The 26,750-nt window shown below is 53.1% G+C and overlaps 1 protein-coding gene across 2 annotated transcripts; it reads left to right on the forward strand.

The window, feature by feature from the left end:
• The first annotated feature begins 657 nt into the window (after positions 1 to 657).
• On the forward strand, positions 658 to 25,158 carry NMUR1 (neuromedin U receptor 1). 2 transcript variants are annotated; one of them, XM_032753899.2, is made up of 3 exons: positions 658 to 823; positions 19,459 to 20,353; positions 23,239 to 25,158. In XM_032753899.2, the coding sequence occupies exons 1-3, from the start codon at positions 803 to 805 to the stop codon at positions 23,619 to 23,621; spliced, it is 1,299 nt and encodes a 432-aa protein (XP_032609790.1). In that variant the 5' UTR covers positions 658 to 802; the 3' UTR covers positions 23,622 to 25,158. The 2 variants fall into 2 exon arrangements, with proteins under 2 accessions (XP_032609790.1, XP_058293344.1); XM_058437361.1 differs by lacking the exon at positions 658 to 823 and adding an exon at positions 17,912 to 18,106.
• The last annotated feature ends 1,592 nt before the right edge of the window (positions 25,159 to 26,750 follow it).

Consider the following 26,750-nt stretch of genomic DNA (forward strand, 5'->3'; position numbering starts at 1 on the left):
AGGTCAGGAGTTTGAGACCAGCCTGGCCAACATGGTGAAACCGTGTCTCTACTAAAATATGAAAAATTAGCTGGGCATGGTGGCACGTGCCTGTAATCCCAGCTACTTGGGAGGCTGAGGCAGGAGAATTGCTTGATCCCAGGAGGCAGAGATTGCAGGGACCCGAGATCGCGCCGCTGCACTCCAGCCTGGAAGACAGTGGGATTCGGTCTCAAGAAAACAAAAACAAAAACAAAAAACAATCACTTTCGAGCCAGACTTCTGGCCCCTTGGCCTTCCATGACCCCCTGGCCTGACCAAGCAGTGCCCCTGGTGTGTCTCCCATCTCTACCTCCAGCTAAGCTGGGTATTTATGTTTTCCATCTAGGAAACAAGTGGGATAAATACCAAGCCTATGAATGTTAGAAATTTCCAACTTAAGTTCATTGCCGAGATTTAGAGGGCTTACTTTTGGCCCCCAATTTCCACTCTGGTGGGTTTAATCTCAGCCCTTGAGGGCTCTCTCCCTCCAGGTCATTCCAGTGCCAAGGCCAGGGTGGGTGGGCAGCAGGTCCCCAGTCAATAACCCACACCATGGCTGCAAGACTCTCTTTGGCTTTTTTATTTTTATTTATTTATTTTTGAGACAGAGTTTTACTCTTGTCGCCCAGGCCGGAGTGCAATGGTGTGATCTCGGCTCACTGCAACCTCTGCCTCCCGGGTTCAAGCGATTCTTCTGCCTCAGCCTCCTGAGTAGCTGGGATTACAGGCGTGTGCCACTGTGTCGGGAATTGGTGGGTTCTTGGTCTCACTGACTTCAAGAATGAAGCCGCGGACCCTCATGGTGAGTGTTACAGCTCTTAAGGTAGCGCATCTGGAGTTGTTCGTTCCTTCTGATGTTCGGATGTGTTCGGAGTTTCTTCCTTCTGGTGGGTTTGTGGTCTCGCTGGCTCAGGAGTGAAGCCACAGACCTTCGCGGTGAGTGTTATAGCTCATAAAAGCAGTGTGGACCCAAAGAGCAAAAAAACAAAGCTTCCACAGTGTGGAAGGGGACCCAAGCGGGCTGCCGCTGGTGGCTGGGGCAGCCTGCTTTTATTCTCTTATCTGGCCCCACCCACGTCCTGCTGATTGGTAGAGCCAAGTGGTCTGTTCTGACAGGGCGCTGATTGGTGCGTTTACCATCCCTGAGCTAGACATAAAAGTTCTCTATGTCCCCATCAGATCAGTTAGATACAGAGTATCAACACAAAGGTTCTCCAAGGCCCCACCAGAGCAACTAGACACAGAGTGTTGATTGGTGTATTCACAGACCCTGAGCTAGACACAGGGTGCTGATTGGTGTGTCTGCAAACCTTGAGCTAGCTACAGAGTGCCGATTGGTGTATTTACAATCCTTGAGCTAGACATAAAGGTTCTCCAAGGCCCCACCAGAGCAGCTAGATACAGAGTGTCGATTGGTGCATTCACAGACCCTGAGCTAGACACAGGGTGCTGATTGGTGTATTTACAATCCCTGAGCTAGACATAAAGGTTCTCCACATCTCCACCAGACTCAGGAGCCCAGCTGGCTTCACCCAGTAGATCCTGCACTGGAGCTGCAGGTGGAGCTGCCTGCCAGTCCTGCGCCGTGCGCTTGCACTCCTCAGCCCTTGGGTGGTCAATGGGACTGGGTGCCGTGGAGCAGGGGGTGGCACTCGTGGGGGAGGCTCGGGCCGCACAGCAGCCCATGGAGGGAGTGGGAGGCTCAGGCATGGCGGGCTGCAGGTCCCGAGCCCTGCCCCGCGGGAAGGCAGCCAAGTCCTGGCGAGATTGAGCGCAGCGCCGGTGGGCTGGCACTGCTGGGGGACCCAGTACACCCTCTGCAGCCGCTGGCCCGGGTGCTAAGCCCCTCATTGCCCGGGGCCGGCAAGGCCTGCCGGCTGCTCCGAGTGAGGGGCCTGCCAAGTCCACGCCCACCCGGAACTCCAGCTGGCCCACAAGTGCCGCGCTCAGCGCCGGTTCCCGCTCGCGCCTCTCTCTCCACACCTCCCTGCAAGCTGAGGGAGCCAGCTCCCACCTTGGCCAGCCCAGAAAGGGGCTCCCACAGTGCAGCGGTGGGCTGAAGGGCTCCTCAAGTGCCGCCAAAGTGGGAGCCCAGGCAGAGGAGGCGCCGAGAGCAAGCGAGGGCCGTGAGGACTGCCAGCACACTGTCACCTCTCACCACCATGCCTGGCTAATTTTTGTATTATTATTATTTTTTGAGACAGAGTTTCTCTCTTTGTTGCCCAGTCTAGAGTGCAGTGGCGCGATCTCAGCTCATTGCAACCTCTGCCTCCCGGGTTCAAGCAATTCTCCTGTCTCAGCCTCCCGAGTAGCTGGGATTACAGGCGCCCGCCACCATACCTGGCTAATTTTTGTATTTTTAGTAGAGACAGGGTTTCACCATGTTGGCCAGGCTGGTCTCAAACTCCTGACCTCATGATCCGCCCGCCTCGGCCTCCCAAAGTGTTGGGATTATAGGCATGAGCCACCACACCCAGCCTTTTACTTACTTATTTATTTATTTATTTATTTATTTATTTATTTATTTTGAGACAGTATCTCACTCTGTTACCCAGGCTGGCAGGCTGGAGTACAGTGGCAGATCTCTGCTCACAGAAGCCTTGACCTCCCAGGCTCAAGCAATTCTCCCACCTTACCCTCCCAAGTAGCTGGGACTACAGGTGCACAACACCATGCTCAGCTAATTTTTGTACTTTCTGTAGGTTTTGCCGTGTTGCCCAGGCTAGTCTTGAACTCCTGACCTCAAGTGAGTGGCCTACCTCATCCTCCCAAAGTGTTGGGATTGGAGGCAAGAGCCACTGCGCCCGGCCTCTCTTTGCCTTTCTGCCAGATTCTTGAAGGCCAGCTGCTCCCCACAGCTTGGAGCTGCCCTTGGGCCTCAGGACTCCTTTGATGCGGCCCTGGGTCCTCTTCCTGGATGTCTCAGGGCAACAGCATCCCTCTCTTGGTCTCGCTTCATGTCCAGGAGCAGGACCCAGGAAACAGGCCCCCTGCCCTCCGACTCTCGCTGCCCCTTACCTCCCAGCTGCCCATCTTTCCCTCCTGTCCTCTAACTGAGGGGAGAGGACCTTGTCCCCTGCTTCCAGTCAGACACTCTGTCCTCCTTTCCTTCTACTTGCTCAGTAAACCCTCCAAGTTCTCCTGAGACCTTCAGCTTTAAGAAAACAAAAGCCAGAAGGACCTTCAGGGAGAAAGAGGCCCTGCAGAGTGGGTGGCCTGGGGTGGCGTGAGAGGGCAGAGGCGGAGACAGCTGGGAGGCTGAATCAACGGGATCTACTGTCTGTGGATGGTGAGGAGAGGAAGACGTCAAAGCCGAGCCAGAGAGGCCAGGAGGTCCAAACTGGAGACGTGAAGAAGCTGTCCTCTTCATGGGGAAAGCGAAAGCCGTGGCCTCGCCCGTGGGCGTGTCCAGAGGACCATGGAAAGGACAGGGGTGGGAAGAAGCAGGGCCGGGGAAGAGCTGAGCCTGGATGCTGGGCCTGGAGGGAGGGCAGGGGCAGCGTTGGTAAAGACCACCCTGGGGAATGAGAATGGAGTCTGCAGAGGCAGGGCAGAGGGCCAGGCCTCAGCATGAAGACTGCTTTATTTAGGGGATGGAGGCAGAGGAGCGGGAGAAAGGGCTGGGAAGGCTTATAAATAGTGGACAGGGACCAGCTTGGCCCACAGCCTCACACGGGCAGTGGGTGGGAAAAGGAGTCGAGGTGTCAGTGCGCCTCCAGTGAGCCATGTGTGCAGTCGGTGCTGGGCATGGGTGTGTTGGCTCAGTATGAGGGCTGAGTATGTGCTGGCCGAGTACACAGACAAAGGAAGGAAATGTGTGAGTCTGGTCAGGCTGCTGTAACAAAGTGCCACAGACTAGGGGGCTCAAAACATAGCAATGAATTTTCTCACAGTTCTGGAGGCTTGAAGTCCAAGATCAAGGTGTCAGCCGGACTGGCTTCTTTGGAAGCCTCTCTCTGGCTGGTAGATGGCCACCTTCTCTGCTTCTTCACATGGACTTCCCTCTGTGAGTATCTGTGTCCTGATCTTGTTTTTTTTTTTTTTTTTTTGAGACGCAGTCTTGCTCTTGTCACCCATGCTGGAGTGCAATGATGCGATCTCTGCTCACTGCAACCTCTGCCTCCCAGTCTCAAGCAATTCTTCTGCCTCAGCCTCTTGAGTAGCTGGGACTACAAGTGCACGCCACCACACCCAGCTAATTTTTGTATTTTTAGTAGAGATGGAGTTGTGCCATGTTGACCAGGCTGGTCTCAAACTCCTGACCTCAGGTGGTCCGTGCACCTCAGCCTCCCAAAGTGCTGGGACTACAGGCATGAGCCACCATGCCTGGTCCTGATCTTGTCTTCTTATAAGGACACCAGTCATATTGGATAGAGCCCGCTCCCATGACCTCATTTAACTCTACCTCTTCAAAGATCCTATGTCCAAATACAGTCATACTAATTGAGGGTTAGGACTTCAGCTTATGAATTTTGGGAGGACAATTCTGCCCATAACGAGGAGCATCTACATATTGTCAGGGAGACAAAATATACACACTTAAGTAATGGACAAGATAGTGTACAGTTATTTGCTAAACTGTGTGCTATAAACAAATGAGAAAATAAGACAGTATATAAGAAATGACTACACATGGAGACACTGAAGAAAATATAGTTCAATAATGCTCTGAATACTCAACCAGCTTAAAATAAGAGCAGAAAATCCCCGGGTGCTGGGAATACAAAGGGAACATAAAATGAGAGAGTTAGTGGGAGGAGAAGTTGAAATGGTTCATGGAGTTTTGGAGCCAGATGTTGGCCTTCAATGCTTTGGGCAGGGGTTTTGAAATTACAAAGTGGGCCAAGAAATTAGCATAACTGGCACAGCTTGGGAGCTTGAGAGAGGCAAATGCAAAGCCTCTCTGTAGGATTGTTTCTACAATTTAGGAATGAGAGACTCCCATGGAAAGCATCCCCCACTGAGTTGAGCTCACAAGGGGTCAAAAATTAGAAAAGCAACAGTCAGAAGGAAATAGGAAGAATAGCCTCCCAAGGAATAGAATTAATAGAAAAATCTAAAATGTACTCTAATGCAAAGTGTTTAAAGTGTTCACAGGAAAAAAAAAAGAGTTATAAACCATAAGGTAAGGACTGAATAAAATGAAAAAAGGATAGGCAGATTTGAAAAATAATTAAACAAAAGTTATAGCTATAAAAATACAATTACAGAACAGGAAAAAACATCATTGGATGAGTTAAACAGTATTTTAGACACAGCCAAAGAAAGAATTCGTGAATTAGAAAACAAAGCTGAAGAAATTTTCCAGAATGCAACACAATAAGGTAAAGAAATGGAGTTGGGAGGAGAGAATGAAATGATGCAGTAGCCATTAAACAAGAGTTCCAGAGGAAGAGAATAACAGAATGAGAGAGAGTTCATACTTGAGGAGCTAGAAATGGCCAAACCTGTGCTAAATAATGTAAATAAGTGTTACATAATTAAAACAAGAAAAGAAAAAGACCAATTTCACTTCAATGCAACCACTTATAATAGAAGACCCATATAGTGCTTGCTACATGCCGGGCATTGTTTTAAGCACTTTACATATATTAACTTGTTTTCTAGAAAATAATACTTCAGGGCTGGGCATAGTAGCTCACACCTGTAATCCCAGGGCTTTGGGAGTCTGAGGCAGGAAGATTGCTTGAGGCCAGGAGTTTGAGATCAGCCTAGGCAACATAGTGAGACCCTGTCTCTACAAATTTTTTTTTTTTTTTTTTTTTTAAATTAGCCAGGCATGGTAGTACTTGCCTGTAGTCCTAGCCACTCGGAGGCTGAGGTGGGAACCCAGGAGCTTGAGGCTGCAGTGAGCTATGATCATGCCACTACACTCTAGCCTGGGTGACAGAGAGCAAAACCTTGTCTCTAAAAAAGGTTTCTAAAATAAAAAAAGAAGATAATACCACAAAAGATGAGAGGAGATTGGCATTAAAATATTCTAAGTTCATTATATTATTTGAGAAAAATATGGAGATTTTAATATGTTTAAATATCGGTTCCTACTGTATCAAGAAGAATAAATATTGAACTCAACTTGATTTCTTTTTTTTTTTTTTTGAGATGGAGTTTCACTCTTGTTGCCCAGGCTGGAGCGCAATGGTGTGATCTTGGCTCACTGCAACCTCCATCTTCCAGGTTCAAGTGATTTTCCTGCCTCAGCCTTCCCAGTATCTGGGATCACAGGCGTGAGCCACCACACCCGGGTAATTTTATATTTTTAGTGGAGATGCAGTTTCACTATGTCAGCCAGGCTGGTCTCAAACTCCTGACCTCAGGTGATCCACCTGCCTTGGCCTCCCAAAGTGCTGGGATTACAGGCGTGAGCCACTGCTCCTGGCCAGCTTGATTTCTTTCCTTTCTTTTTTTTTTTTTTTAGATGGAGTTTTGCTCTTGTTGCCCAGGCTGGCATGCAATGGTGTGATCTCAGCTCACCGCAACCTCTAGCTCCCGGGTTCAAGCAATTCTCCTGCCTCAGCCTCCTGAGCAGCTGGGATTACAGGCATTTACCATCATGCCCAGCTAATTCTGTATTTTTAGTAGACGTGGGGTTTCTCCATGTTGTTCAGGCTGGTCTTGAACTCCTGATCTCAAGTGATACGCCCGCCTCGGCCTCTCAAAGTTGTGGGATTACAAGCATGTGCCACCACGCCCAGCCCCAACTTGATTTCTTTTTTTTTTTTTTTTTTTTTTTTTTTGAGACGGAGTCTCGCTCTTTCGGCCAAGCCAGACTGCAGTGGTACTATCTCGGCTCACTGCAAGCTCTGCCTCCTGGGTTCACGCCATTCTCCTGCCTCAGCCTCCCGAGTAGCTGGGACTACAGGCACCCGCCACCGCGCCCAGCTAATTTTTTGTATTTTTAGTAGAGACGGGGTTTCACCATGTTAGCCAGGATGGTCTTGATCTCCTGACCTCATGATCCGCTTGCCTCGGCCTCCCAAAGTGCTGGGATTACAGACGTGAGCCACCGCGCCCGGACCCAACTTGATTTCTTAATGATGATCACTGCATCTCCTTCTGCTCCCTGCCTTCTGGGTACTTGGCAGGATGACATTTCCTGGCTGTCTTACCATTGATTAGATGGGGTCATGGGGCTAGTTCTGGCCAATGAGCAGAAGTGATTTGACATCCAGGCTAAATAGTTAGTTACCAGTACTCTCCAGGGCTCTAACAGAGTGATGTTCAACATGGTGGTTACTCCATCAGCATCAGCCCATCAGTGACACAGATAAGAAGAATACCCCTCTTGTCTCCCTGTAGAGACCCTGAGAAAGAAAGAAACTTTTCTTGTGTTCAGGGCTGGTCTAGAAGCTTCATAGTATCACCAGAGACTCATGTTTCCTTTGCCTTTCAGTTCTGCCATTCTTAGGGTGTGATGTCTAGCCTCCAGATCACTTCAGGGTCCATGATAGCTGCTGGACCTGCAGCCATCACATCTGTATTCCAGAAAGGAATTAGGAGATGGAGGCTAAGGAGAAGGTAAAAATAGCTTTCATCAGCTGCCTGTCCCCAACCCTCTCTTTATTTTTTATTTTTTTGTAGCAACGGGGTCTCATCATGTTGCCCAGACTGTCCTGAGCCCAAGTGATTTGCCTGCCACACCCTTCCAAAGTGCTGGGATTACAGATGTGAGCCACTGTGCCTGGCTAGCCTCTTTTTTTTTTTTTTGAAGCGGAGTTTCACTCTTGTTGCCCAGGCTGGAGTGCAATGGTGCGATCTCCACTCACTGCAACCTCTGCCTCCCAGGTTCAAGTGATTCGCCTGCCTCAGCTCCCGAGTAGCTGGGATTACAGGCATGCACCACCACGCCTGGCTAATTTTGTATTTTTAGTAGAGACAGGGTTTCTCCATGTTGGTCAGGCTGGTCTCGAACTCCCAGCCTCAGGTGATCTGCCCGCCTCGGCCTCCCAAAGTGCTGGAATTACAGGTGTGAGCCACCACGCCTGGCCTTTTTTTTTTTTCTTGTGAGATGGAGTTTCACTCCTGTTGCCCAGGCTGGAGTGCAATGGCATGATCTTGGCTCACCGCACCCTCCGCCTCCCAGGTTCAAGCGATTCTCCTGCCTCAGCTTCTGGAGTAGCTGGGATTACAGGTGTCCACCACCATGCTTGGCAAATTTTTGTATTTTTAGTAGAGACGAGGTTTTACCATGTTGGCCAGGCTAGTCTTGAACTCCTGACCTCAGTTGATCCACCTGCCTTGGCCTCCCAAAGTGCTAGGATTACAGGCATGAGCCACTGTGCCCAGCCTCTCTCTCTCTCCCCTTTTTTTCTTTTTTTTTTTTTTAGAGACATGGTCTCCCTCTGTTGCCCAGGCTGGAGTACAGCGGCTATTCACAGGCATGATCTAGCTTACTACAGCCCAGAACTCCTAGGCTCAAGCAATCCTCCAAGCAACTGTGTGTGTCTCTCTTAAGCCGTTTCCTCTTAAGTCCCACTCTACAACCTCTGAATGGCCTCCTCTAGTTGGGAAATGTAGTCATTTAGCTGAGACATGCAGTGTAAATGGTCATTTGGAAAAACAAACAGTCTGGGATCTGTCAGTCAGGAAATAGGGAGAGAGGAAACGACATTGGGTGGGGAGCCTGCAGCCTCTGCCACAGGTCCCAGCCCAAATCTCCTCTCATCTCTCGCAGTCCAGGCTCCACTGAGCAGCCACAGTGATTGTTTAATTTTAAGGCAATACATGTACATGGTTAAAAAAATCTAGCAGTGTAGCTGATATGATGGTAAAATGCATCTCCTTTTCACCCCATTCCCCACCCTCCCACCCCAGAAACAATCTCTTAAATTTTCTACATGAGGATGAGACCACGTCCCTTCCATGAGTCTCTGAGTCGGCCCCTGGGCCCTGCCTTCCTGTCTGCCTTTAGCTCAGGCCACTGGCCCCCTGGTTCCTCGTGATGGGTTCGTGGCTTCCCGGGGGTTCCTGGCAATGCTGCCTAGTGGCCTTTCCCCTTGTGTCCTGTCTTCCTGGAACACTCCCCCTCAGTTCTTCAGAGCTCTGTAAAACTGCAGTCCAACCTGGCTCACTTCAGTTCCACCTCGTTCAGTGGCGAGGTTTTCTCCTCGGGCCCCAGCCTGTATGTGTCCGAGTCTGCCTCCCTCCAGTCAGGAGCTTAAAACTCTCGGACAGCTCCATGCCAATGCCATCAACCACTAAGGGACACAATGGGGCCAGCCTAGGGCACTGTGGGAAAATGGGGAGGGACCCTGACCCAAACGTGAGTGAACTTAGGAGCTGAGGAGCCATTCATTCATTCAAGATACATCAGGTGCTACCTCCTGTGGGCCTGGTACTGGGGAGACACAAGAGAGTAAGTTGGGCCTGTTCTCCTGGAACTTATAGACCAGAGGGGGAAGACAGAGAATAAATAGGAAAATAAGCAAACAGAAAAAGATCGTTTCACATTGTCATTCCTCTGCCTCTCAGCTCTGCCATTCTTAGGGTGTGATGTCTAGCCTCCAGATCACTTTAGGGTCCATGATAACTGCGGGACCTCCAGCCATCACATCTGTATTCCAGAAAGGAAGTAGGAGATGGATGCTCATCTCTCCTACTGTTGTAGGAGAACAGTCTCATCTCATTCTCTTGTGTTCGTTGTTCCAAAACGACATACACAGGAGATGTTATAGAAGGTTTGGGGGCAAGATGTCAGGACATGTGGTCAGAGCCCTAATGGATGAGAAGGTGCTGGGCAAAGAGCCAGGGAAAGGGAATCTCAGTAGGGCAAACAGCACATGCAAAGGCCCTGAGGTGTCAGAGAGTGGCCTGGTAGGGGCACAAGAAAGGAGAAGGGGAGTAGAGGTGGGCAGGGCTGGGCCACAGGCTGTGTTGGGCACTGGGTTTATTCTGAGGGTCCTCAGGAGGATTTTCAGCAGACAGTGGCGTGCTCTGGTCTGATTTACGGGAGAGCTGGACTTTGCAAGTCCTTTAAGTGGTTTCTGTAATTTTCCATTTGTAGTGTGGACTTGGGATAGCTTTGTGGGGATTATTTTTGGTTCTCTGGCCATTTTGGTCAAACCAACAGCAGAATGCATTTTCCAAGCATGGATCAGCAGGGCAAGTTTCAGCAAATGCCCCCCCTGCTCCTCCGTGACCTCCGGGACCGTCTCTCCTGGAGACACCCACACCCTCCGAATGGTGGACTCCATGCTCTTGGCACACAGACACCCAGCACCTCACATGCCTGCCTTCCATGAAGGGTAGATGTATCCCTGTGGGCTCTGCAGAGAGACAGAACCAACAGGACATGCACACATGCATGTGCATGTATACATATGTGTATATCTACATATATTATTTATTTCAAGGTGTTGGCTCATGTGATTGTGGGGGCTGGCAGGCTGGAGTCTCAGGCAGGAGTTGATGCTGCAGCCTTTTTTTTTTTTTTTTTTTTGAGTTGGAGTCTCACTCTGTTGTCCAGGCTGAAGTGCAGAGGTGTGATCTCAGCTCACTGTAACCTCTGCCTTCCGGGTTCAAGCAATTCTGACACCTCAGCCTCCTGAGCAGCTGGGATTACAGGCATGCACTACCACGCCCAGCTAATGTTTGTATTTTTAGTAGAGACAGATTCTCACTATGTTGCCCAGGCTGGTCTCAAACTCCTGAGCTCAAGTGATCCGTCCACCTCGGCCTCCCGAAGTACTGGGATTACAGGTGCGAGCCACTGCGCCTGGCCAGTGCTGCAGTCTTGAGGCAGAATTTTTTCTCTGGGAAGAGCCTCAGTTTTTGCTCTTCAAACCTTCAACTGATTGGATGAGGCCCACCCACATTTTTGCAAGTCATCTTCTTTACTTAAAGCCAACTCATTATAACACCTACTCTCTACCCACAAAATTTAAAAATTAATAAATAGGCCAGGTGTGGTGGCTTGCACCTGTAATCCAAGCACTTTGAGAGGCTGAAGTGGGCAGATTGCTTGAGCTCAGGAGTTTGGACCAACCTGGGCAACATGGTGAGACCCTGTCTCTACCAAAGAAGATACAAAAATTAGCTGCTCATGGTGGTATGTGCCTGTAGTTCCAGCTCCTCGGGAGGCTAAGGTGGGAGGATTGCTTGAGCCCAGGAGGTCAAGTTTGCAGTGAGCCATGATTGTGCTGCTGCACTCCATCCTGAGTGACAGAGTGACAGCCTGTCTCAAAATAAATAAATAAATAAATAAATAAAGTAATTAAATGCAAAAAGAAAGTCAACTCATGGTAGATGGTAATTACATCTACAAAATACCTTCACAGCAGCACCTAGATTAGTGTTTGAATTAATAACTGGGCACTGGCGGCCACAGTGGCTCATGCCTGTAATCTCAGCATTTTGGGAGGCCAAGGCAGGCAGATCACTTGAGTTCAGGGGTTCGAGACCAACCTGGCCAACATGGTGAAACCCCATCTCTACTAAAAAAATAAAAATCAGCTGGGTGCGATGGCTCACGCCTGTAATCCCAGCACTTTGGGTGGCTGAGGTGGGCAGATCATGAGGTCAGGAGATCGAGACCATCCTGACTAACACGGTGAAACCCCGTCTCTACTAAAAATACAAAAAAAAAAAAATTAGCTGGGCGTGGTGGCGGGCACCTGTAGTCCCAGCTACTCGGGAGGCTGAGGCAGGAGAATGGCATGAACCCAGGAGGCAGAGCTTGCAGTGAGCCAAGATCACGCCACTGCACTCCAGCCTGGGTGACAGAGCAAAACTCTGTCTCAAAAAATAAAAAATAAAAAAATAAATTAAAAATTAAAAAAATAAAAATTAACTGGATGTAGTGGTGTGCACCTGTAGTCCCAGCTACTTGGGAGGCTGAGGCAGGAGAATTGCTCGAAGCTGGGAGGTGGAGGTTGCAGTGAGCCAAGATTGTGCCATTGCATGCTAGCCTGGGCAACAAAGTGAGACTCCGTTTCAAAACAACAACAACAACAAAAACAAACAAACAAAAACTGGGTACTAGTTACTAGCTTGGCCTAGCCAAATTGGCACGTAAAACTAACATCTCAGTAAAATATATAAAACATAAAATCAAAATCCTTATTCTGTGATCAACTCATGCAATCTTTGAGCCAGCCTGAGGCTCTCTGGTATTGTGGCTCTGAGCAACCCTGTATGTGAGTGTTGGGAACATTAACATTGACCAACTGTCTTTGGGTTGAAGATGAGGGCGTTTGACAGAGGCTGAACAGGACTGAATTTGTGAAAGAATAAAATTCCGGGCATTCATTTCCCAATCTCGGCCTGGAGGCCAGTGGCGGAGGCCGTGTTGAGCCCATAGCTCTCCTCTCTGCCTTTTGACTCTTGGCCTGTGCTTAGAGTGGCGGTCAGTGAGTTCACAGCCAAAATGACAGGGGCCTCGCTGGGCAGAGGACGCCTCACTGCACTGGTCCCTGTGCCTCCTTTCCCCTTGTTATGGGCTGAGCTACATCACCCCCAAATTCCTGTGTTGAAGTCTTAACCTTCAGTACCCTGGAATATGACTGTATTTGGAGATAGGGCCTGAAAAGAGGTAATTACGGTAAAATAAGTTTACGGGGGTGGGCCTTAGTGCAATATGGCTCATGTCCTTATGAGAAGAGGAGATTAGGACACAGATAGACCCTAAGAAGACCTGGGAGAGAGAAGATGGTCGCCTGCAAGCCAAGGAGAGAGGCCTCTGGAGAAACCAAATCTGCCAATATCTTGATCTTGGACTTCAGCCTCTAGAACTAGGAGACGATAAATGTCTGTTGTTTATCCACCCAGCCTGTGGCATTCTGTTGTGGCAGCCCTGGCAAATGAATACACCTCTTCTCTGAGGGGCCAGAGGAGTGCTCCTGGTTCCCTAACTTCGAGTCTTGGCTATGCAGTCTTTGCCTTCTCTTAATCGGAGAATTGAAGATCACAGTCAAGCAGTTTGACCCTTCCCACAGACTCTGCTGAACTCTGCCCCACACCCTTCCGTAAACTCATTTGTCTCAGTCTTGGTGGTTTGTGTGGTCAGAAACAGCCCAGCTGCAGGAAGAGGCAAAATAAGCTTCAGGGGAAGTGAACGCGTCCCACACAGCTTGCCTCTGGGGTAAGGGGCAGTGACAGGGCCTGACTGTTTAACGGTCCCTGCCACTGTTCCCAGGCCTGAAAATGTGTGTCAGCCTGTGTGCAAATCACATCAGGTGGATGCCTGATGGCTGAGGACAGCTCTGTGGCTGTTCTTGACTTTGCTCCACGCCTTGGGCAGTCAGCCAGGGGGACAGCACTCCTGGCCAGTTTCCCCACAGACAGGGTTCAGGGTCAGCTCTACCCTAAGGGGTGCCTTGACTTTCAGCCCAACAAGGGGGATTGCTGTGGCTTGGGTTTCTTCAAAAAGAAGACCTGGAGGCATGAACTTGATGAAGTCATTTATTCGATACGTAAGCCCAGAAAGCATGGTGAGGGGGTGGAGGAAGGGAGATAACGAAGAGAAGAAAGAAAATGAAATGTGCATTCTGGCTGGGCCCGGGGGCTCACGCCTGTAATCCCTGCACTTTGGGAGGCCGAGGTGGGCGGATCATGAGGTCAGGAGACCGAGACCACCCTGGCTAACACAGTGGAACCCCGTCTCTACTAAAAATACAAAAAAAAAAAAAAAAATAGCAGTGGCCGGGAGTGGTGGCTCACGCCTGTAATCCCAGCACTTTGGGAGGCCGAGGCGGGCAGATCACGAGGTCAGGAGATCGAGACCATCCTGGCTAACACGGTAAAACCCCGTCTCTACTAAAAATACAAAAAATTAGCCGGGCGTGGTGGCGCGCACCTGTAATCTCAGCTACTTGGGAGGTTGAGGCAGGAGAATTGCTTGAACCAGGGAGGTGGAGGTTGCAGTGAGCTGAGATCACACCATTGCATTCCAGCCTGGGCAACAAGAGTGAAATTCTGTCTCAGGAAAAAAAAATAAGTTAAAAGGGAAAAGAAAACAAAACTACTAAATCAAACACAGCAAGCTGCTGCAGACTAACACTTTCCTGAGTCCTGATGCCGCTCACCTGCTGCAGGGGGAGAAACTTTTGTTCTGAAACCTCCCTCTGATCATGACTATGAGCATTTACAAATGGGAAGACCCCAAGAGGAGCTTCTGTAACCCACCAAGTGTGGTTTGTTAGCTGGGAAGGCTGGTGGACTTGAGGGTGGCCTTTATTGCTTGGAGGAGGAGGTGCCAGGAGCACCCTGTGGGCACACAGTAAGATCTGGCCCCAGTCCAGGGTGGCATGAGGGACACACAGGCCCTAGACACGAGAGACCCAGGGTTTTTCTGGCCTTCTCACTGTGTGACTTGAACATGTCCTCCCTTTGGCCACAAGCGGAGGTTGGGGCCTGGTACACAGGCTGAGCCCCAGGGAGGAGGTGACGGGCTCCCTGTGCCCAGCACCCTGCCTGAAGCCTGTGGGCTGGCTGTCTCTGGGAGAGCTCAGGAACAGGCCTCACAGCCCTCAGGGGGCAAGGGGCTAGACAGTCCCCAGTGGCCCCCTCTAGGAGCAGGAGAGGCAGGGGCAATGCTCCCCGGAGGTCTCCTCCGCTGCTGGTCCCCACCCGGCTGCAGGGCCCCAGCTGCCTGCACTGTGGCTGGGCTCCCTGCAAGCCGTGTGCTCCTTTCCACTGGGAATCAGCTCTCCTGCCCAGGGTGCTGGGGACCTTGCCCTTCCAAACCCGGCTAAGGACAGCTCCCAGCCCTGCCTCCCAGCAGCTTTCTGGTATCTTCCAGAGAATTCCAGGCTCTTCAACCCTGCACTGAGTGCTTAAACCCACATTATCCCTCTTAATCCTCATGGCATCCCTGAAGGACAGGGGCTATGTTTGTGTTTTACCGCCAAGGAAGCTGACGCCTGAAGCACAAAGTGGTTTTATCTGAGGCCACGCTGGCAGAATGCAGATTCTCGCTCTGGCCTCGCAGCCTCCAAAGCCTGTACTCACCGTGTTCCCTGCTGGCTTGACCATCTCTGCCACCAGTTTCTGTGAGCAGACCAGGGCTGGCGGCTCAGGGAGCATGGGTGGAGGACCACACACAAGCCACGTGGCTCCCTGAGGTGCAATCCCAACCCCCAAATTGGGAACCCCATCACCTGAGGGGCCCAGACCTTCCTCCTCTCTCTCCTGGCCATGGCCAGGCTGGGACCCCGCACAGCAGAGCTGGGTGGGGAGCTCTCTGACCTTGGGAGGTGCCCAGATGGGTACAGCAACTCTCCCTTGCTTCGGATATTTACTGTTCTTGTTCTCCATGTTTGCCCGATGAAGTCTAGTGACGGGGGGGTCCTGGGTGGTCCCCATTGCCCAGGCTGCAGAACAGGGCCTCCCTCCCGTCCAGAGCTACAGTGTCCCCAAGCTCATCTCATCCTCCTTGCCTCCCCTCTGTAGGTAGTAAAGTGGGGTGGGGTTGGGGCGTTTCTGGGGGAACCATGGGCTTGCCAGGAGCTGCTGGTCAGCCCAAGGCTGAGAAGGTTCTGGTTTAAGCCTGGCCTGGGTTTAAGCAGCCCCTCTCGGCTCTCAGGGAATCAGCAGGATGAGGAGGGGATACGGAGCTCCTCGCATGCCTCTGGCCCCATGAGTCCTGCACACGCCTGGGACCTGGGTGGTATCTCCGCAGCTCCTGGAGGTCCCGGTGGCCCTCCCTGAGTGCATTTGCTGTTGTGCAGAGTTGGGTCCTTGGCCCCCTCGTCTGGGCAGACGCCCACCAGCCAAGCTTAGGAGATGGATGTGTACACCCAGAAAACCGGGGGATGCCACCTCGGGACGGAGCAGGAGCAGCAGGATGTCATACGTTTCTGATGGGACACTACCATGGTGGCCTTGAGCTCAGGCCCAGAGGCCAGGGCCCCTGGGGCCCTCTGCACAGTGCAGAAGTGAGGGCCACAGCCATTGTGGCCACCGAGCCTCTCCTTTTTGGGGGCTGCTCTTTGGTCTTTGATGGCTGCTAATGCTGTGTGAATGATGCAGCCGGCTGCAGGAATTCCTGACTGGCAAGAGCCATTCTGCCTCTGCAAGGCTGGGTGGGTCCTTCCCCATCCCCTCCAGGGCTGTGTGAACCAAAGGGTCCACAGGGACTTTCGGACTGCTCAGAATCTGTGCAGAGTGGTATGTGTGTGTGCGTGTGTGTGGTGTGGTATGTGCAGAGTGATGTGTGCATGCATGTGTGTGTATGTGTGTGTGTGTTCCAGTGAAGGGCTGGGGTCCAAATGCTCATCACTTGCTAAGAGCAGCCTGTGATGCCACAGTGGGCTCTGCTGCTGAGTGATGTCATCCCTCCTTGCCCGTCTGTTGTGTTGGCAGCCCTGTTATTGAGGATTTCTCCTGCACTAGCTCATCGGGGGCTGAGTAGTTAATTCCCAGGGCACCACAGAATCCTTTCTCCCAAGGCCCTGGGGACCACGTGTCCCTGCACTTCCCACAACCGTCCCCTGCCTGGGACTCTGTTTACATGTGGAGTTCCTGGGAAGGCTGGCCTGGTGCAGGCTCCTTGAGGGCCTAACTCCCAGCGCCAAGCCCAGACAGTGACTTATGGAACTGGGGGGCAATGGGGAGGAGGAAGGTGCAGGAAAGCTGGGGGAAGGGGGAGCCTCCATTTGCCACTAAATGGTGACAATCCCACTCCACATTTCTTGAGTGCTGGCCATGTGCCAGCCCTTGTGCTGAATCTTGATGCTCAGTGTCTCATGTCACCCTCACAATAGTGGCGATGGTGGTTAGCCCATTCTACAGGAAGGGGAACTGAGGCACAGAGCTTGTGAGCTCACAGCGTCCTCTCGGGGTCCTGTGGCTTTGTAACCTCTCCTGGTGATCTGGGGCATGGGGCCCTCCAGAGGGCATTTGTCAAACATGAGGATTTCTGGGCCTTGCCCAGGCTAAGGAGACCAAATGCTGGGCAAAGGCCCTGGAACCAGCATTTTAGTCTGCGTGATATGTCATTTCTAGGGTCCCTAGAAGTTTCTGATGAAACAGCTTCCAGCTAAGGAGCTGATTGCAGGACTAGGGAGTGGGGGCAGGTGAGGCACTGGGATTTGCATGTGGGCAGTGTGGGGGAGCAGGAGGCGGTGGCTGGGCATTCTTAACCCTTCCCTGAATTTCCTCCATCCTTGTCTATACCCCCACCCTTGGTACAGTGATGGGGGCCCCCACCCTTGGTACAGTGATGGGGGCCCCCACCCTTGGTACAGTGATGGGGGCCCCCACCCTTGGTACAGTGATGGGGGCCCCCACCCTTGGTACAGTGATGGGGGCAGAACATTTGAACAGATAAGGGGGACAGTATTTGGGGCTGAGGACCATGGTGAGGAGAGGGTTGCCCAGGGAGGCAGGTGAGGAGTGGGGAGGTCCACCACCAGGCTAGATTTGGTGTGCTCTTTTTCAGAAGGCAGTGGGGGGGCCCCAAGGAAGGGTTTCGAGGGGCGATGGTCGTTGGTGGCTGTGAGAGGATGGACTGGAGGGAGAATAGGGGGCTCCTGCCCAGTCCTGCAGGGCCGAGCGCCTGGACTCAGGGACTGGAGGCCCTGAAGGGAGCAGCGGGTGAGAGGGGCTGCGCAGGTCGCAATCGTGGGCCTTGGGACGGAAGAAGAGGCCTGGAGCCTGGGAGGATGAACCCCACCGGGGCATGTCGACTTCAAGGGGCTGGTGGGCCGTCCCTGTCCTTGGAGGTGGGTCTGAATGTGGGACAGGAGGAGCTGGAGGCCGCAGGGACAACGTGACACGGCGTTATGCTAAACTCAGCACGCTGGAGGGCAGGAATCACATGTGAGCCCCAGGTCTCTCGGGCTCCTCCTCTGCGGCTCTCTGAGGCTCAGTTTTCTCATCTGTAAAACGCGTTGTTGCGAGGGTTCCGTGAGATAACGCTGCTTGTGGAGGCGTCGCCTCCGACAGCCGCGTCCTTCGCCGGTGCGGGAGGGGGCGCCGCCCCGGCTGCGGGGGCTGCACTGCCCCCTGGCGGCATTCCCGGCCGGACAGGGGTGGCGTCGGGGCGCGGGCTGGGGCCGTTGTCAGTCAGTCCACTGGCTCCCGCGCCGCGTCTGTGTCCATCGCTCGAAGGGTGGAAGCCGGGATCTCGCGGGCCGCAGGCTGCATGGTAGGTGGGCAGGCGCCGGCGTGGGCTAGGGCGCGGCGGCTGGGCCGGGGCTTGGTGCGGGCAAGGTCGTTCTAGGGCGGGAAGGGTCCGAGGGCTCCGTCGGGGCCCCTCCCCTGTCCCCGCCACTGGGGAGCCTCGCAACTTCTCGGGTCATTTGTGTCTTCCGGCCAGGGGCGCAGGGGGGCTGCGGGCTTGCGACCCTTCCTCGAGGACCAGGGTGCCTTCCTTGAACCCGGGCTGGCGCCTGCGCGTTCCCAACTGGTCCGCGAGGCTCCCGCGCTACTGTGCAGCGGGAGTGAGGGCGGGCGGGAGGAAGGGTGTGGGGCTCAATAGAGGAGAGGGAACCCCAGAACTGGCAGTGCCAAGGGCGTCAAATATGGAGACTTTGAACAGTTCAGGTGACAGAAAACAGAAAAAAGAATCAACTTGTGGATCACGCATTTGTAGTGTTTAGCCTTGACACTGCCTCACTTGACTGTCATAGTGACTGGGTCCCCAGAGCAAGGGGGTGATCCCCGTGCCCTTCCGTATGCCAGGCAGGCCCTGTGTTAATGCCTTTCCTGGATTAAACTCCCTGGATCCTCCTAACAGGGAAACAACCTCAGAGAGGTTACCTCGCTAAAGGTCACACAGCCTGGAACTGGGGAGGCTGGATTCGAATCCAGGCAATTGCTTCCTGAGCGCTTGCTCTTGAAGACCCTGCAATACCAGGCATTGTGCCCATTTTACAGATGCCCAAACGAGTGCCTCCTCTAGCATCATTGCTTGAAAGAGGAGACACCCAAGATCTGTCATTTACTCAAAGGTTCCAATAGATCATGAAATTTAAAATCAAAACCCCACGTGTTTTTTTTTAAATGTAGATTTTTACTTTTTTTTATTTTTTATTTTTTTATTTTTTTGAGACAGGGTCTTTCTCTGTTGCCTAGGCTGGAGTCCAGTAGCACAATCTCAGCTCACTGCAACCTCTGTCTCCTGGGTTCAAACAATTCTCCCGCCTCAGCCTCCCGAGTAGCTGGAATTACAGGCGTGTGCTACCATGCCCGACTACTTTTTGTATTGTTAGTTGAGACAGGGTTTCACCATATTGGCCAGGCTGGTCTTGAACTCCTGATCTCAAGTGATCCGCCTGCCTCGACCTCCCAAAGTGTTGGGATTACAGGTGTGAGCCTCTGCACCAAGCTTATTTTTACATCTCTGACTGACTTGTGGATGGAAGAGTTTTTTCTTTCTCAGTGGTGCCTAAAATAATGGTCATCTTAGCGCTAATGTCACCTTTGGCTTGATGAGTTAGGACACAGCCAGCATTCCCTGAATGACCTTTCTGGGCATCTCTCCCCTCTGTTCCACAGACTCCTCTCTGCCTCAATTGCTCTGTCCTCCCTGGAGACCTGTATGCAGGGGGTGCAAGGAGCCCCATGGCTTGCAATGGCAGTGCGGCCAGGGGGCACTTTGACCCTGAGGACTTGAACCTCACTGACGAGGCACTGAGACTCAAGTACCTGGGGCCCCAGCAGACAGAGCTGTTCATGCCCATCTGCGCCACGTACCTGCTGATCTTCGTGGTGGGTACTGTGGGCAATGGGCTGACCTGTCTGGTCATCCTGCGCCACAAGGCCATGCGCACACCCACCAACTACTACCTCTTCAGCCTGGCTGTGTCGGACCTGCTGGTGCTGCTGGTGGGCCTGCCCCTGGAGCTCTATGAGATGTGGCACAACTATCCCTTCCTGCTGGGCATTGGTGGCTGCTATTTCCGCACGCTGCTGTTCGAGATGGTCTGCCTGGCCTCAGTGCTCAACGTCACTGCCCTGAGCGTGGAACGCTATGTGGCCGTGGTGCACCCGCTTCAGGCCAGGTCCATGGTGACGTGGGCCCACATGCGCCGAGTGCTTGGGGCCGTCTGGGGTCTTGCCATGCTCTGCTCTCTGCCCAACACCAGCCTGCACGGCATCCGGCAGCTGCACGTACCCTGCCGGGGCCCAGTGCTGGACTCAGCTGTTTGCACACTGGTCCGCCCACGGGCCCTCTACAACCTGGTAGTGCAGACCACCGCGCTGCTCTTCTTCTGCCTGCCCATGGCCATCATGAGCGTGCTCTACCTGCTCATTGGGCTGCGACTGCGGCAGGAGAGGCTGCTGCTCATGCAGGAGGCCAAGGGCAGGGGCTCTGCAGCAGCCAGGTCCAGATACACCTGCAGGCTCCAGCAGCGCGATCGGGGCCGGAGACAAGTGACCAAGATGCTGTGTAAGTGTCATGGCTGGGAAGAGGGGCTGAGCCAGGCATTGGGTATGAGGTTGGGGCTCCTGGGGCCTGGGAGAAGGGGCTGAGTATCTGGGTTTATGGGGGAAGAGGAACTCCTCTAGTCTCGTGTGTGTGTGTGTGTGTGTGTGTGTGTGTGTGTGTGTGTGTGTGTGTGTGTCTGAGTTGCACTCCTGTGTACTCTTTTAGATTACTCTACTAGAATCTTACACCAAAAATACCTGTTAATGGCTAATGGTAAGATTGTGTAATTTGTGGAGTCCAGTGCAACATGAAAATTCAGGGTCCCTTTTTCAAAAACGAGTAAGAATGTCAAGACAGCAACAACAGAACATTAAACCAAGCCCAGGACCCTGCTAAGCTTGGGGACCTGGCTCTGGAACCAAAACACAGAAAAGGCAGGGAATGTGGTTGGGCTCCAGGATGACAGAAAATGGGATCTGGACCCTCCAGGTCTCAGGTCTCTCCTCTTCTTGATTCTTTTTTTTTTTTTTTTTTTTTTTGAGACAGGGTCTTGCTCTGTCACTCAGGCTGGAGTACAGTGGTGTGACCACGGCTCACTGCAGCCTCAACCTCCCAGGCTCAAGCGATCCTCCTACCTCACTCAGCCTCCTAAGTAGCTGGGGCTACAGGCACGTGCCACCATGCCCAGCTAAGTTTTTCATTTTTGTAGAGACGAGGTCTCACTGTGTTGCCAGAGCGGATCTTGAACTCCTGGTCTCAAGCGATCCTCCCACCTCAGCCTCCCAAAGTGCTGGGATTACAGGCATAAGCCATTGCACCCGGCTGTTTTTGGTTATTAACGTGTCTTGGCCCTATTCTTCTCGGCAGCAGCCTGTGAGGCATGGCCACCGGCACGCCGTCTTCTTTCCTGAGGAACTGCTGTCTTTCCTTAGACATGAGTGAAAAATCCCAAGAAGGATTCTGATAGGCGGGGCCTAGGTCATGCCCCACCTCCTGAGCCAGAGCGGCAGGATGCCGAGGTGCACAGCCCCCAGTGAAACTACACAGTGGGATCTGGGGGAGTAAAGCCCCCAGAGAAGGGGAGGAGGGTGTTGGAGAGGCCAGGTGCTGAATTTCCCCCATGCCATGTCTGCGGTTCCCTGGGAACCACAGGAGTGACCATTTGTCTAAAGAGCCCCATCCCCAGGCATGTCTGTGAAGGCCGGGCTCAAGGCACAGGGGATCAGGCCAAAGTACTGGGATGAGGCTCTGGATCTCTGTGGCCTGGACCTGGCTCTTCTTCAAAAGCTGTGGCCCTGGGGAAGCAAGACAAACTGATACTAAGCTGATCAAAGATCCGCCCCATCCACCTACCTGCATCCCAGCTCAGCCCCACCTCAGCAGAGCCTGAATCAGGCCAGTGGGATGAGCCAGGTCAGCAGAGGGCCACTGAGACTTTGGACAGAACCAGCTAACTGGGGGCCGCCCCATCCCCAGAGTGACTCGTTCCTCTTGCCCCTCAGGCACTGTCCCAGAGCCCAGTCTCTTGTGCAGCTCCTGAGATGGGGCTGACCCCAGAGCTGTGTGCATGCCTCCCAGCTCTGCACTGTGAAGCCTGTGCTTGGGACCAGCTGCCCGCTGCTGCCCTGCCTCCTGCCTACTACCCCGTCCCCTCCTTGAAACCATGGGTGGGCAGAGTCTGCAGTAGGTGCTCGGCTGGGGTGGCTCACCCCTGGAAGGTGGGCTTCCTGCTTGCTGGCCTTCTCTCTTCTCTCCCTCCCTCCCTCGTCCACTTTCCGATGGCCCTCTGTGCACCAGGCCAGGTGCCAGGGAGGTTATGAGCAATGTCCTTTTAGAAATCTGGGATTATGAGGAAAACCATGCTGGGGTATGATGGGGAAGACACTGCCCAGGAAAGCTAGTGAGTTGCAGCAGCAAACCCAACAAACAAGAAACAAAAATCATGGCTGGCCCTGTGGCAGAGACCCAGGGAAGGGCATAGTTGGGTAAGAACAAGGCAGGAGGGATTTGGGGAGAAAGAGTGAAGGTTTGGCCAAACTCTCCTACCTTTTGTTAGGGAGGGTGTGGGCAAGGGCCTGGCAAGTAAGCGGGGGGGCAGGTTAGTGCAGGGCAAGACATTCGGATGGGCCTTGGGGAGCTGGGGGCTGGAGCTGAAAAGGCCAGGGGCCAAGGCAGGCAGTGTGTGTGTGTGTGTGTGTGTGTGCATGCATGTGTGTGTGTGCATGCATCTGTGTGTGTGCATGCACGTGTGGGTGTGCATGCATCTGTGTGTGTGCATGCACGTGTGGGTGTGCATGCATCTGTGTGTGTGCATGCACGTGTGGGTGTGCATGCATGTGTGGGTGTGCATGCATCTGTGTGTGTGCATGCATGTGTGGGTGTGCATGCATCTGTGTGTGTGCATGCATGTTTGTGTGTGTCTCACTTTCCCTGGCCCCATGACCTCTGGTCTGCTGCTCTCTGAGCATGTGCCCCCTTCTTCTTTTCTGTACTTATGCATCAGCAAGCATGGCCCCCAAGTGGGCATCCAGAGTGGCCCTAGCCCCACAGCTTGTATCACCCCAGTAGTTCAGCAGCCACAGCTAAGCGTCACCCAATTTCATATTCCAGGGTGAAAGAATCTGATTGAGTCGGCTGCGCTCAGGTGTCCACACCTGGTCCAATTGGCTGTGGCCAGAGGCAGGGATATGCCCCATTGCCCACAGTCAGTGACCGTGGTGAGGGCAGCCTCTCTGAGAGAGGCATGGCCAGAACAGGCAAATTTCCAGAAACTTCCACCTGGGTGATAGGTGAGGGTGGCCTGTGGGATAGGAGAGGATGTGAAAATGGATGACCCAAGCTGAAGCCCGGGAAGGCAGCTGAGGGGGCTGCGGCGGGCACTTGGCCTCCCTTCTCTGTCCCTGCAGTTGTCCTGGTCATGGTGTTTGGCATCTGCTGGGCCCCATTCCACGCCGATCGCGTCATGTGGAGTGTCGTGTCACAGTGGACAGAGGGCCTGCGCCTGGCCTTCCAGCACGTGCACATCATCTCCGGCATCTTCTTCTACCTCGGTTCGGCGGCCAACCCCGTGCTCTACAGCCTCATGTCCAGCCGCTTCCGAGAGACCTTCCAGGAGGCCCTGTGCCTCGGGGCTCGCTGCCACCGCCTCAGACCCCACCATAGCTCCCACAGCCTCAGCAGGGTGACCACAGGCAGCACGCTGTGTGACGTGGGCTCCCTAGGCAGCAGGGTCCACCCCCTGGCTGGGAACGATGGCCCAGAGGGGCAGCAAGAGACTGATCCATCCTGAGTGGAGCCTCAAAGTGGCTTCACCTGGAGGGGCCAGAGGGTCACCTGGAGCTGGGGAGACACATCTGCCTTCCTCTGCAGGGATGCCTTCACGTACTGTTCCTAGTTCAGCCTAGAAATTCTGACCAGCACCTCAGTTTCCTTCAGAGGGAAATAGCAGGAGGAAGGATCCCTGACTGCCGAGGACTCACACTGACCAGACGCCACACCGTGTGCTTCTTATCCCTCCACTGCCACTCCCCCAGTTCAAGTCCTTCCCCTGCAGATATATCACAGTTAGTTGGGGCTCAGCAGTCCTCCCTCTGGGGACTCCCTGCCACCACTGCCAGTTTCTGAAATGGTCCCACTGGGTCCTTGCTGTCCTTCCCAGTTCCTGTTTGGTTCTGGCAGGGGCCCAGGGATCCAGGGGACCTGGTTCCAATCTCAGCCCTGCTGTCACCACCTTGTCATGCGCCATCAAGCATATCAGTCTACCTTTCTTTTTTTTTGAGACGGAGTCTCACTCTGTCGCCCAGGCTAGAGTGCAGTGGCGCAGTCTCGGCTCACTGCAAGCTCCGCCTCCCGGGTTCACGCCATTCTCCTGCCTCAGCCTCTCTGAGTAGCTGGGACTACAGGCGCCCGCCACCACGCCCGGCTAATTTTTTTATATTTTTAGCAGAGATGGGGTTTCACCGTGTTACCCAGGATGGTCTCGATCTCCTGACCTCGTGATCCGCCCGCCTCGGCCTCCCAAAGTGCTGGGATTACAAGCGTGAGCCACCGCGCCCAGCCGGTTCTGCCGAACTTAATGCAGTGAGAAGAGGGACAGGGACAAATAGTCCTTGAAACTAAGACCCATTCTGAATCCCTGCAGGCCAAGTCATTGCTCAGCCAGGACTCAGTTCATGGAGGAAACTTGTCCTGCTGCAGTCCCTGAGTCTTGTCCTCCTGAGAGGAAGCCCTGGCTTCCATGGCTGGGAGCTGGAGGATGACCTGCGGTCGGTCTGTCTGGGTTCTCCCTGCAGACAGCTTCCTAGCTCATGCCCATAGCTCATGCTCCCTGCCGAGAAAGTGGAGGACATGGTACAGGGTTGCAGATAATGTTTAGTTTTAAAAATTCAATTATAAAAATAATACATGCTCATGATAGAAAATTTGGAAAGTGCAAATAAGCAAAAATGAAAACAATTTTTAAAATGTAAAACCTCTTTTGCCAGGGAATGGGGGGAAGGGGAAGTGAGGAGTTCTTTAATGGGTGCAGAATTTCAGTTTTGCAAAATGAAAAAGTTCTGGAGTATATTCACATTGTGCAACAATGTGAATATACTTAACAATACTGAACTCTACACTGAAATGGTTAAGATGGTACATTTTATGTTATGTGTATTTTACCACAATTTTTATAAAAAGAGGATTAAATCTAAAGGAAAGAAAAAATTAAAACCACCCATAACTTTACTCTGAAGCAGTAACAGTGGCATGTTTCCTCCTAACGATGTTTCATATGGTGGTTTTATTTTATATACACAATACACATACACAATTTTGTATCTGGCCTTTTGTCCAGTGGATGTTCTATCCAAGCTCACGCTTGCACTCATTTGACTCATGGGATCCACTCTGATGGGCCTTGGCCAGCCCTGGGGAAGCAGGACTTGCACAAACCATCTGGGTGAATTCCCAGATGCTGGCCAGGAAGGCCTGGATGCCCCCTGCCTACTAAATCCCTGGCTCGGGGGAGGAAGAGCCGTCCTGCCTGTCAGTCTTGCCCAGTGGACAAGTTCTGGGAGAAGCACAGCGGCTCCTGGACAGAGAGCAATAGAGGCTGGGGATGGGGAGTGGGGACACTGAGGACAATGGGAGAAAATGGGAGAAGTGGGGACCTCGTGGAGGCCAGAGAGTGGATGAGGGAGCTGAGGGGAGGCTGGTTGACGGAGGTGGTTTCCTCAGTAGGGGGTCCTGAGCCTGCCCTGATTGAATGCACACAGTCAAGCCCTGAGTGGGGACAGCTCCTAAGAAGTGGGCCTTGGGGGAGGGTGGGGGACAGGGGAGGGGAGTGACTGCAGGGACAGGGAGATTCTGCAGAGAAAGGAGCCTGTGAAAAGCTGTGCAGAGCCGTGAGCACCTGAGCGCTGCCCTTGAGCTCCCAGGGAAGTAGCCTTGGGGTGGGAGGGGGAGATGCCGGATCCCAAACTGCAGGCTGGACCCTGAAGTTGTTTCCCAAGACCAGCTCTGGACTCCTAGAGGCCTGCTTCAACCACGGTCAGAGGCACCTCATGCTCAAGGCACCCTGGACAGCACTCTGAAGGGCCTCCATGTGCAGGCAGCAAGCAGGCGGGCAGTGGGGTTGTTAGAAGGGTGCCCCTCTGGGCCGGATGTGGTGGCTCATGCCTGTAATCCCAGCTCTTTGGGAAGCCGAGGCAGGTGGATCACCTGAGCTCAGGAGTTCGAGACCAGTCTAGGCAACATGGCGAAATCCCCGTCTCTACAATACACACACAAAAAAAGTAGCCAGGTGTGGTGGCACACACCTGTGGTCCCAGCTACTTGGGAGGCTGAGGTGGGAAAATCACCTGAGCCCAGGAGGTTGAGGCTGCAGTAAGCCAAAATTGTGCTACTGTACTCCAGCCTGGGCAAATTGGAGTGAGGCCCTGCCTCAAAAAAAAAAAAAAAAAAAAAAAAAAGAAGGGTGCCCCTTTGTGAACACCATGTATGTCTATGCAGCACGTCAGCAACAGGTCCTGTCAGTTACTGGTTCCCATGGAAAACGGGAATAGCAGCTCTGAACTCAGCCCTTGAGAAACAGGGATGGCAACGGAAAGGGCAGAAGCAAGACCTGGCAAAAGCACCAGTCACGCTGGGGCTGCATTCTCCTTGGTCCCCAGTGCTACTCCCAGGTCAGGAGGCCTCCATGCTTCTCAAAGTATCTAGCTCATCTGGGGCTCAAGTCACCTCCCCTTCCGACTGCGGTCACCACATCCCTCCACCTCCTGCAGAGTTTAGGCCCTTTCTACTTCCCCTCTTCTCCACTCCTGCTGCTTTCCTGGGTGACGTCAGAGTCCATGGGTGACCCCACTGCCGCCCTGGGTGCCAGCTACTGATGGTTCCTGCAGCTCTGGAGACCCCACCCCAGTCTCCTAGCCCCTTGGTC

This window comes from Hylobates moloch, unplaced genomic scaffold (genome assembly GCF_009828535.3).
Source record: "Hylobates moloch isolate HMO894 unplaced genomic scaffold, HMol_V3 SCAFFOLD_1, whole genome shotgun sequence".
Lineage (NCBI taxonomy): Eukaryota > Metazoa > Chordata > Mammalia > Primates > Hylobatidae > Hylobates > Hylobates moloch.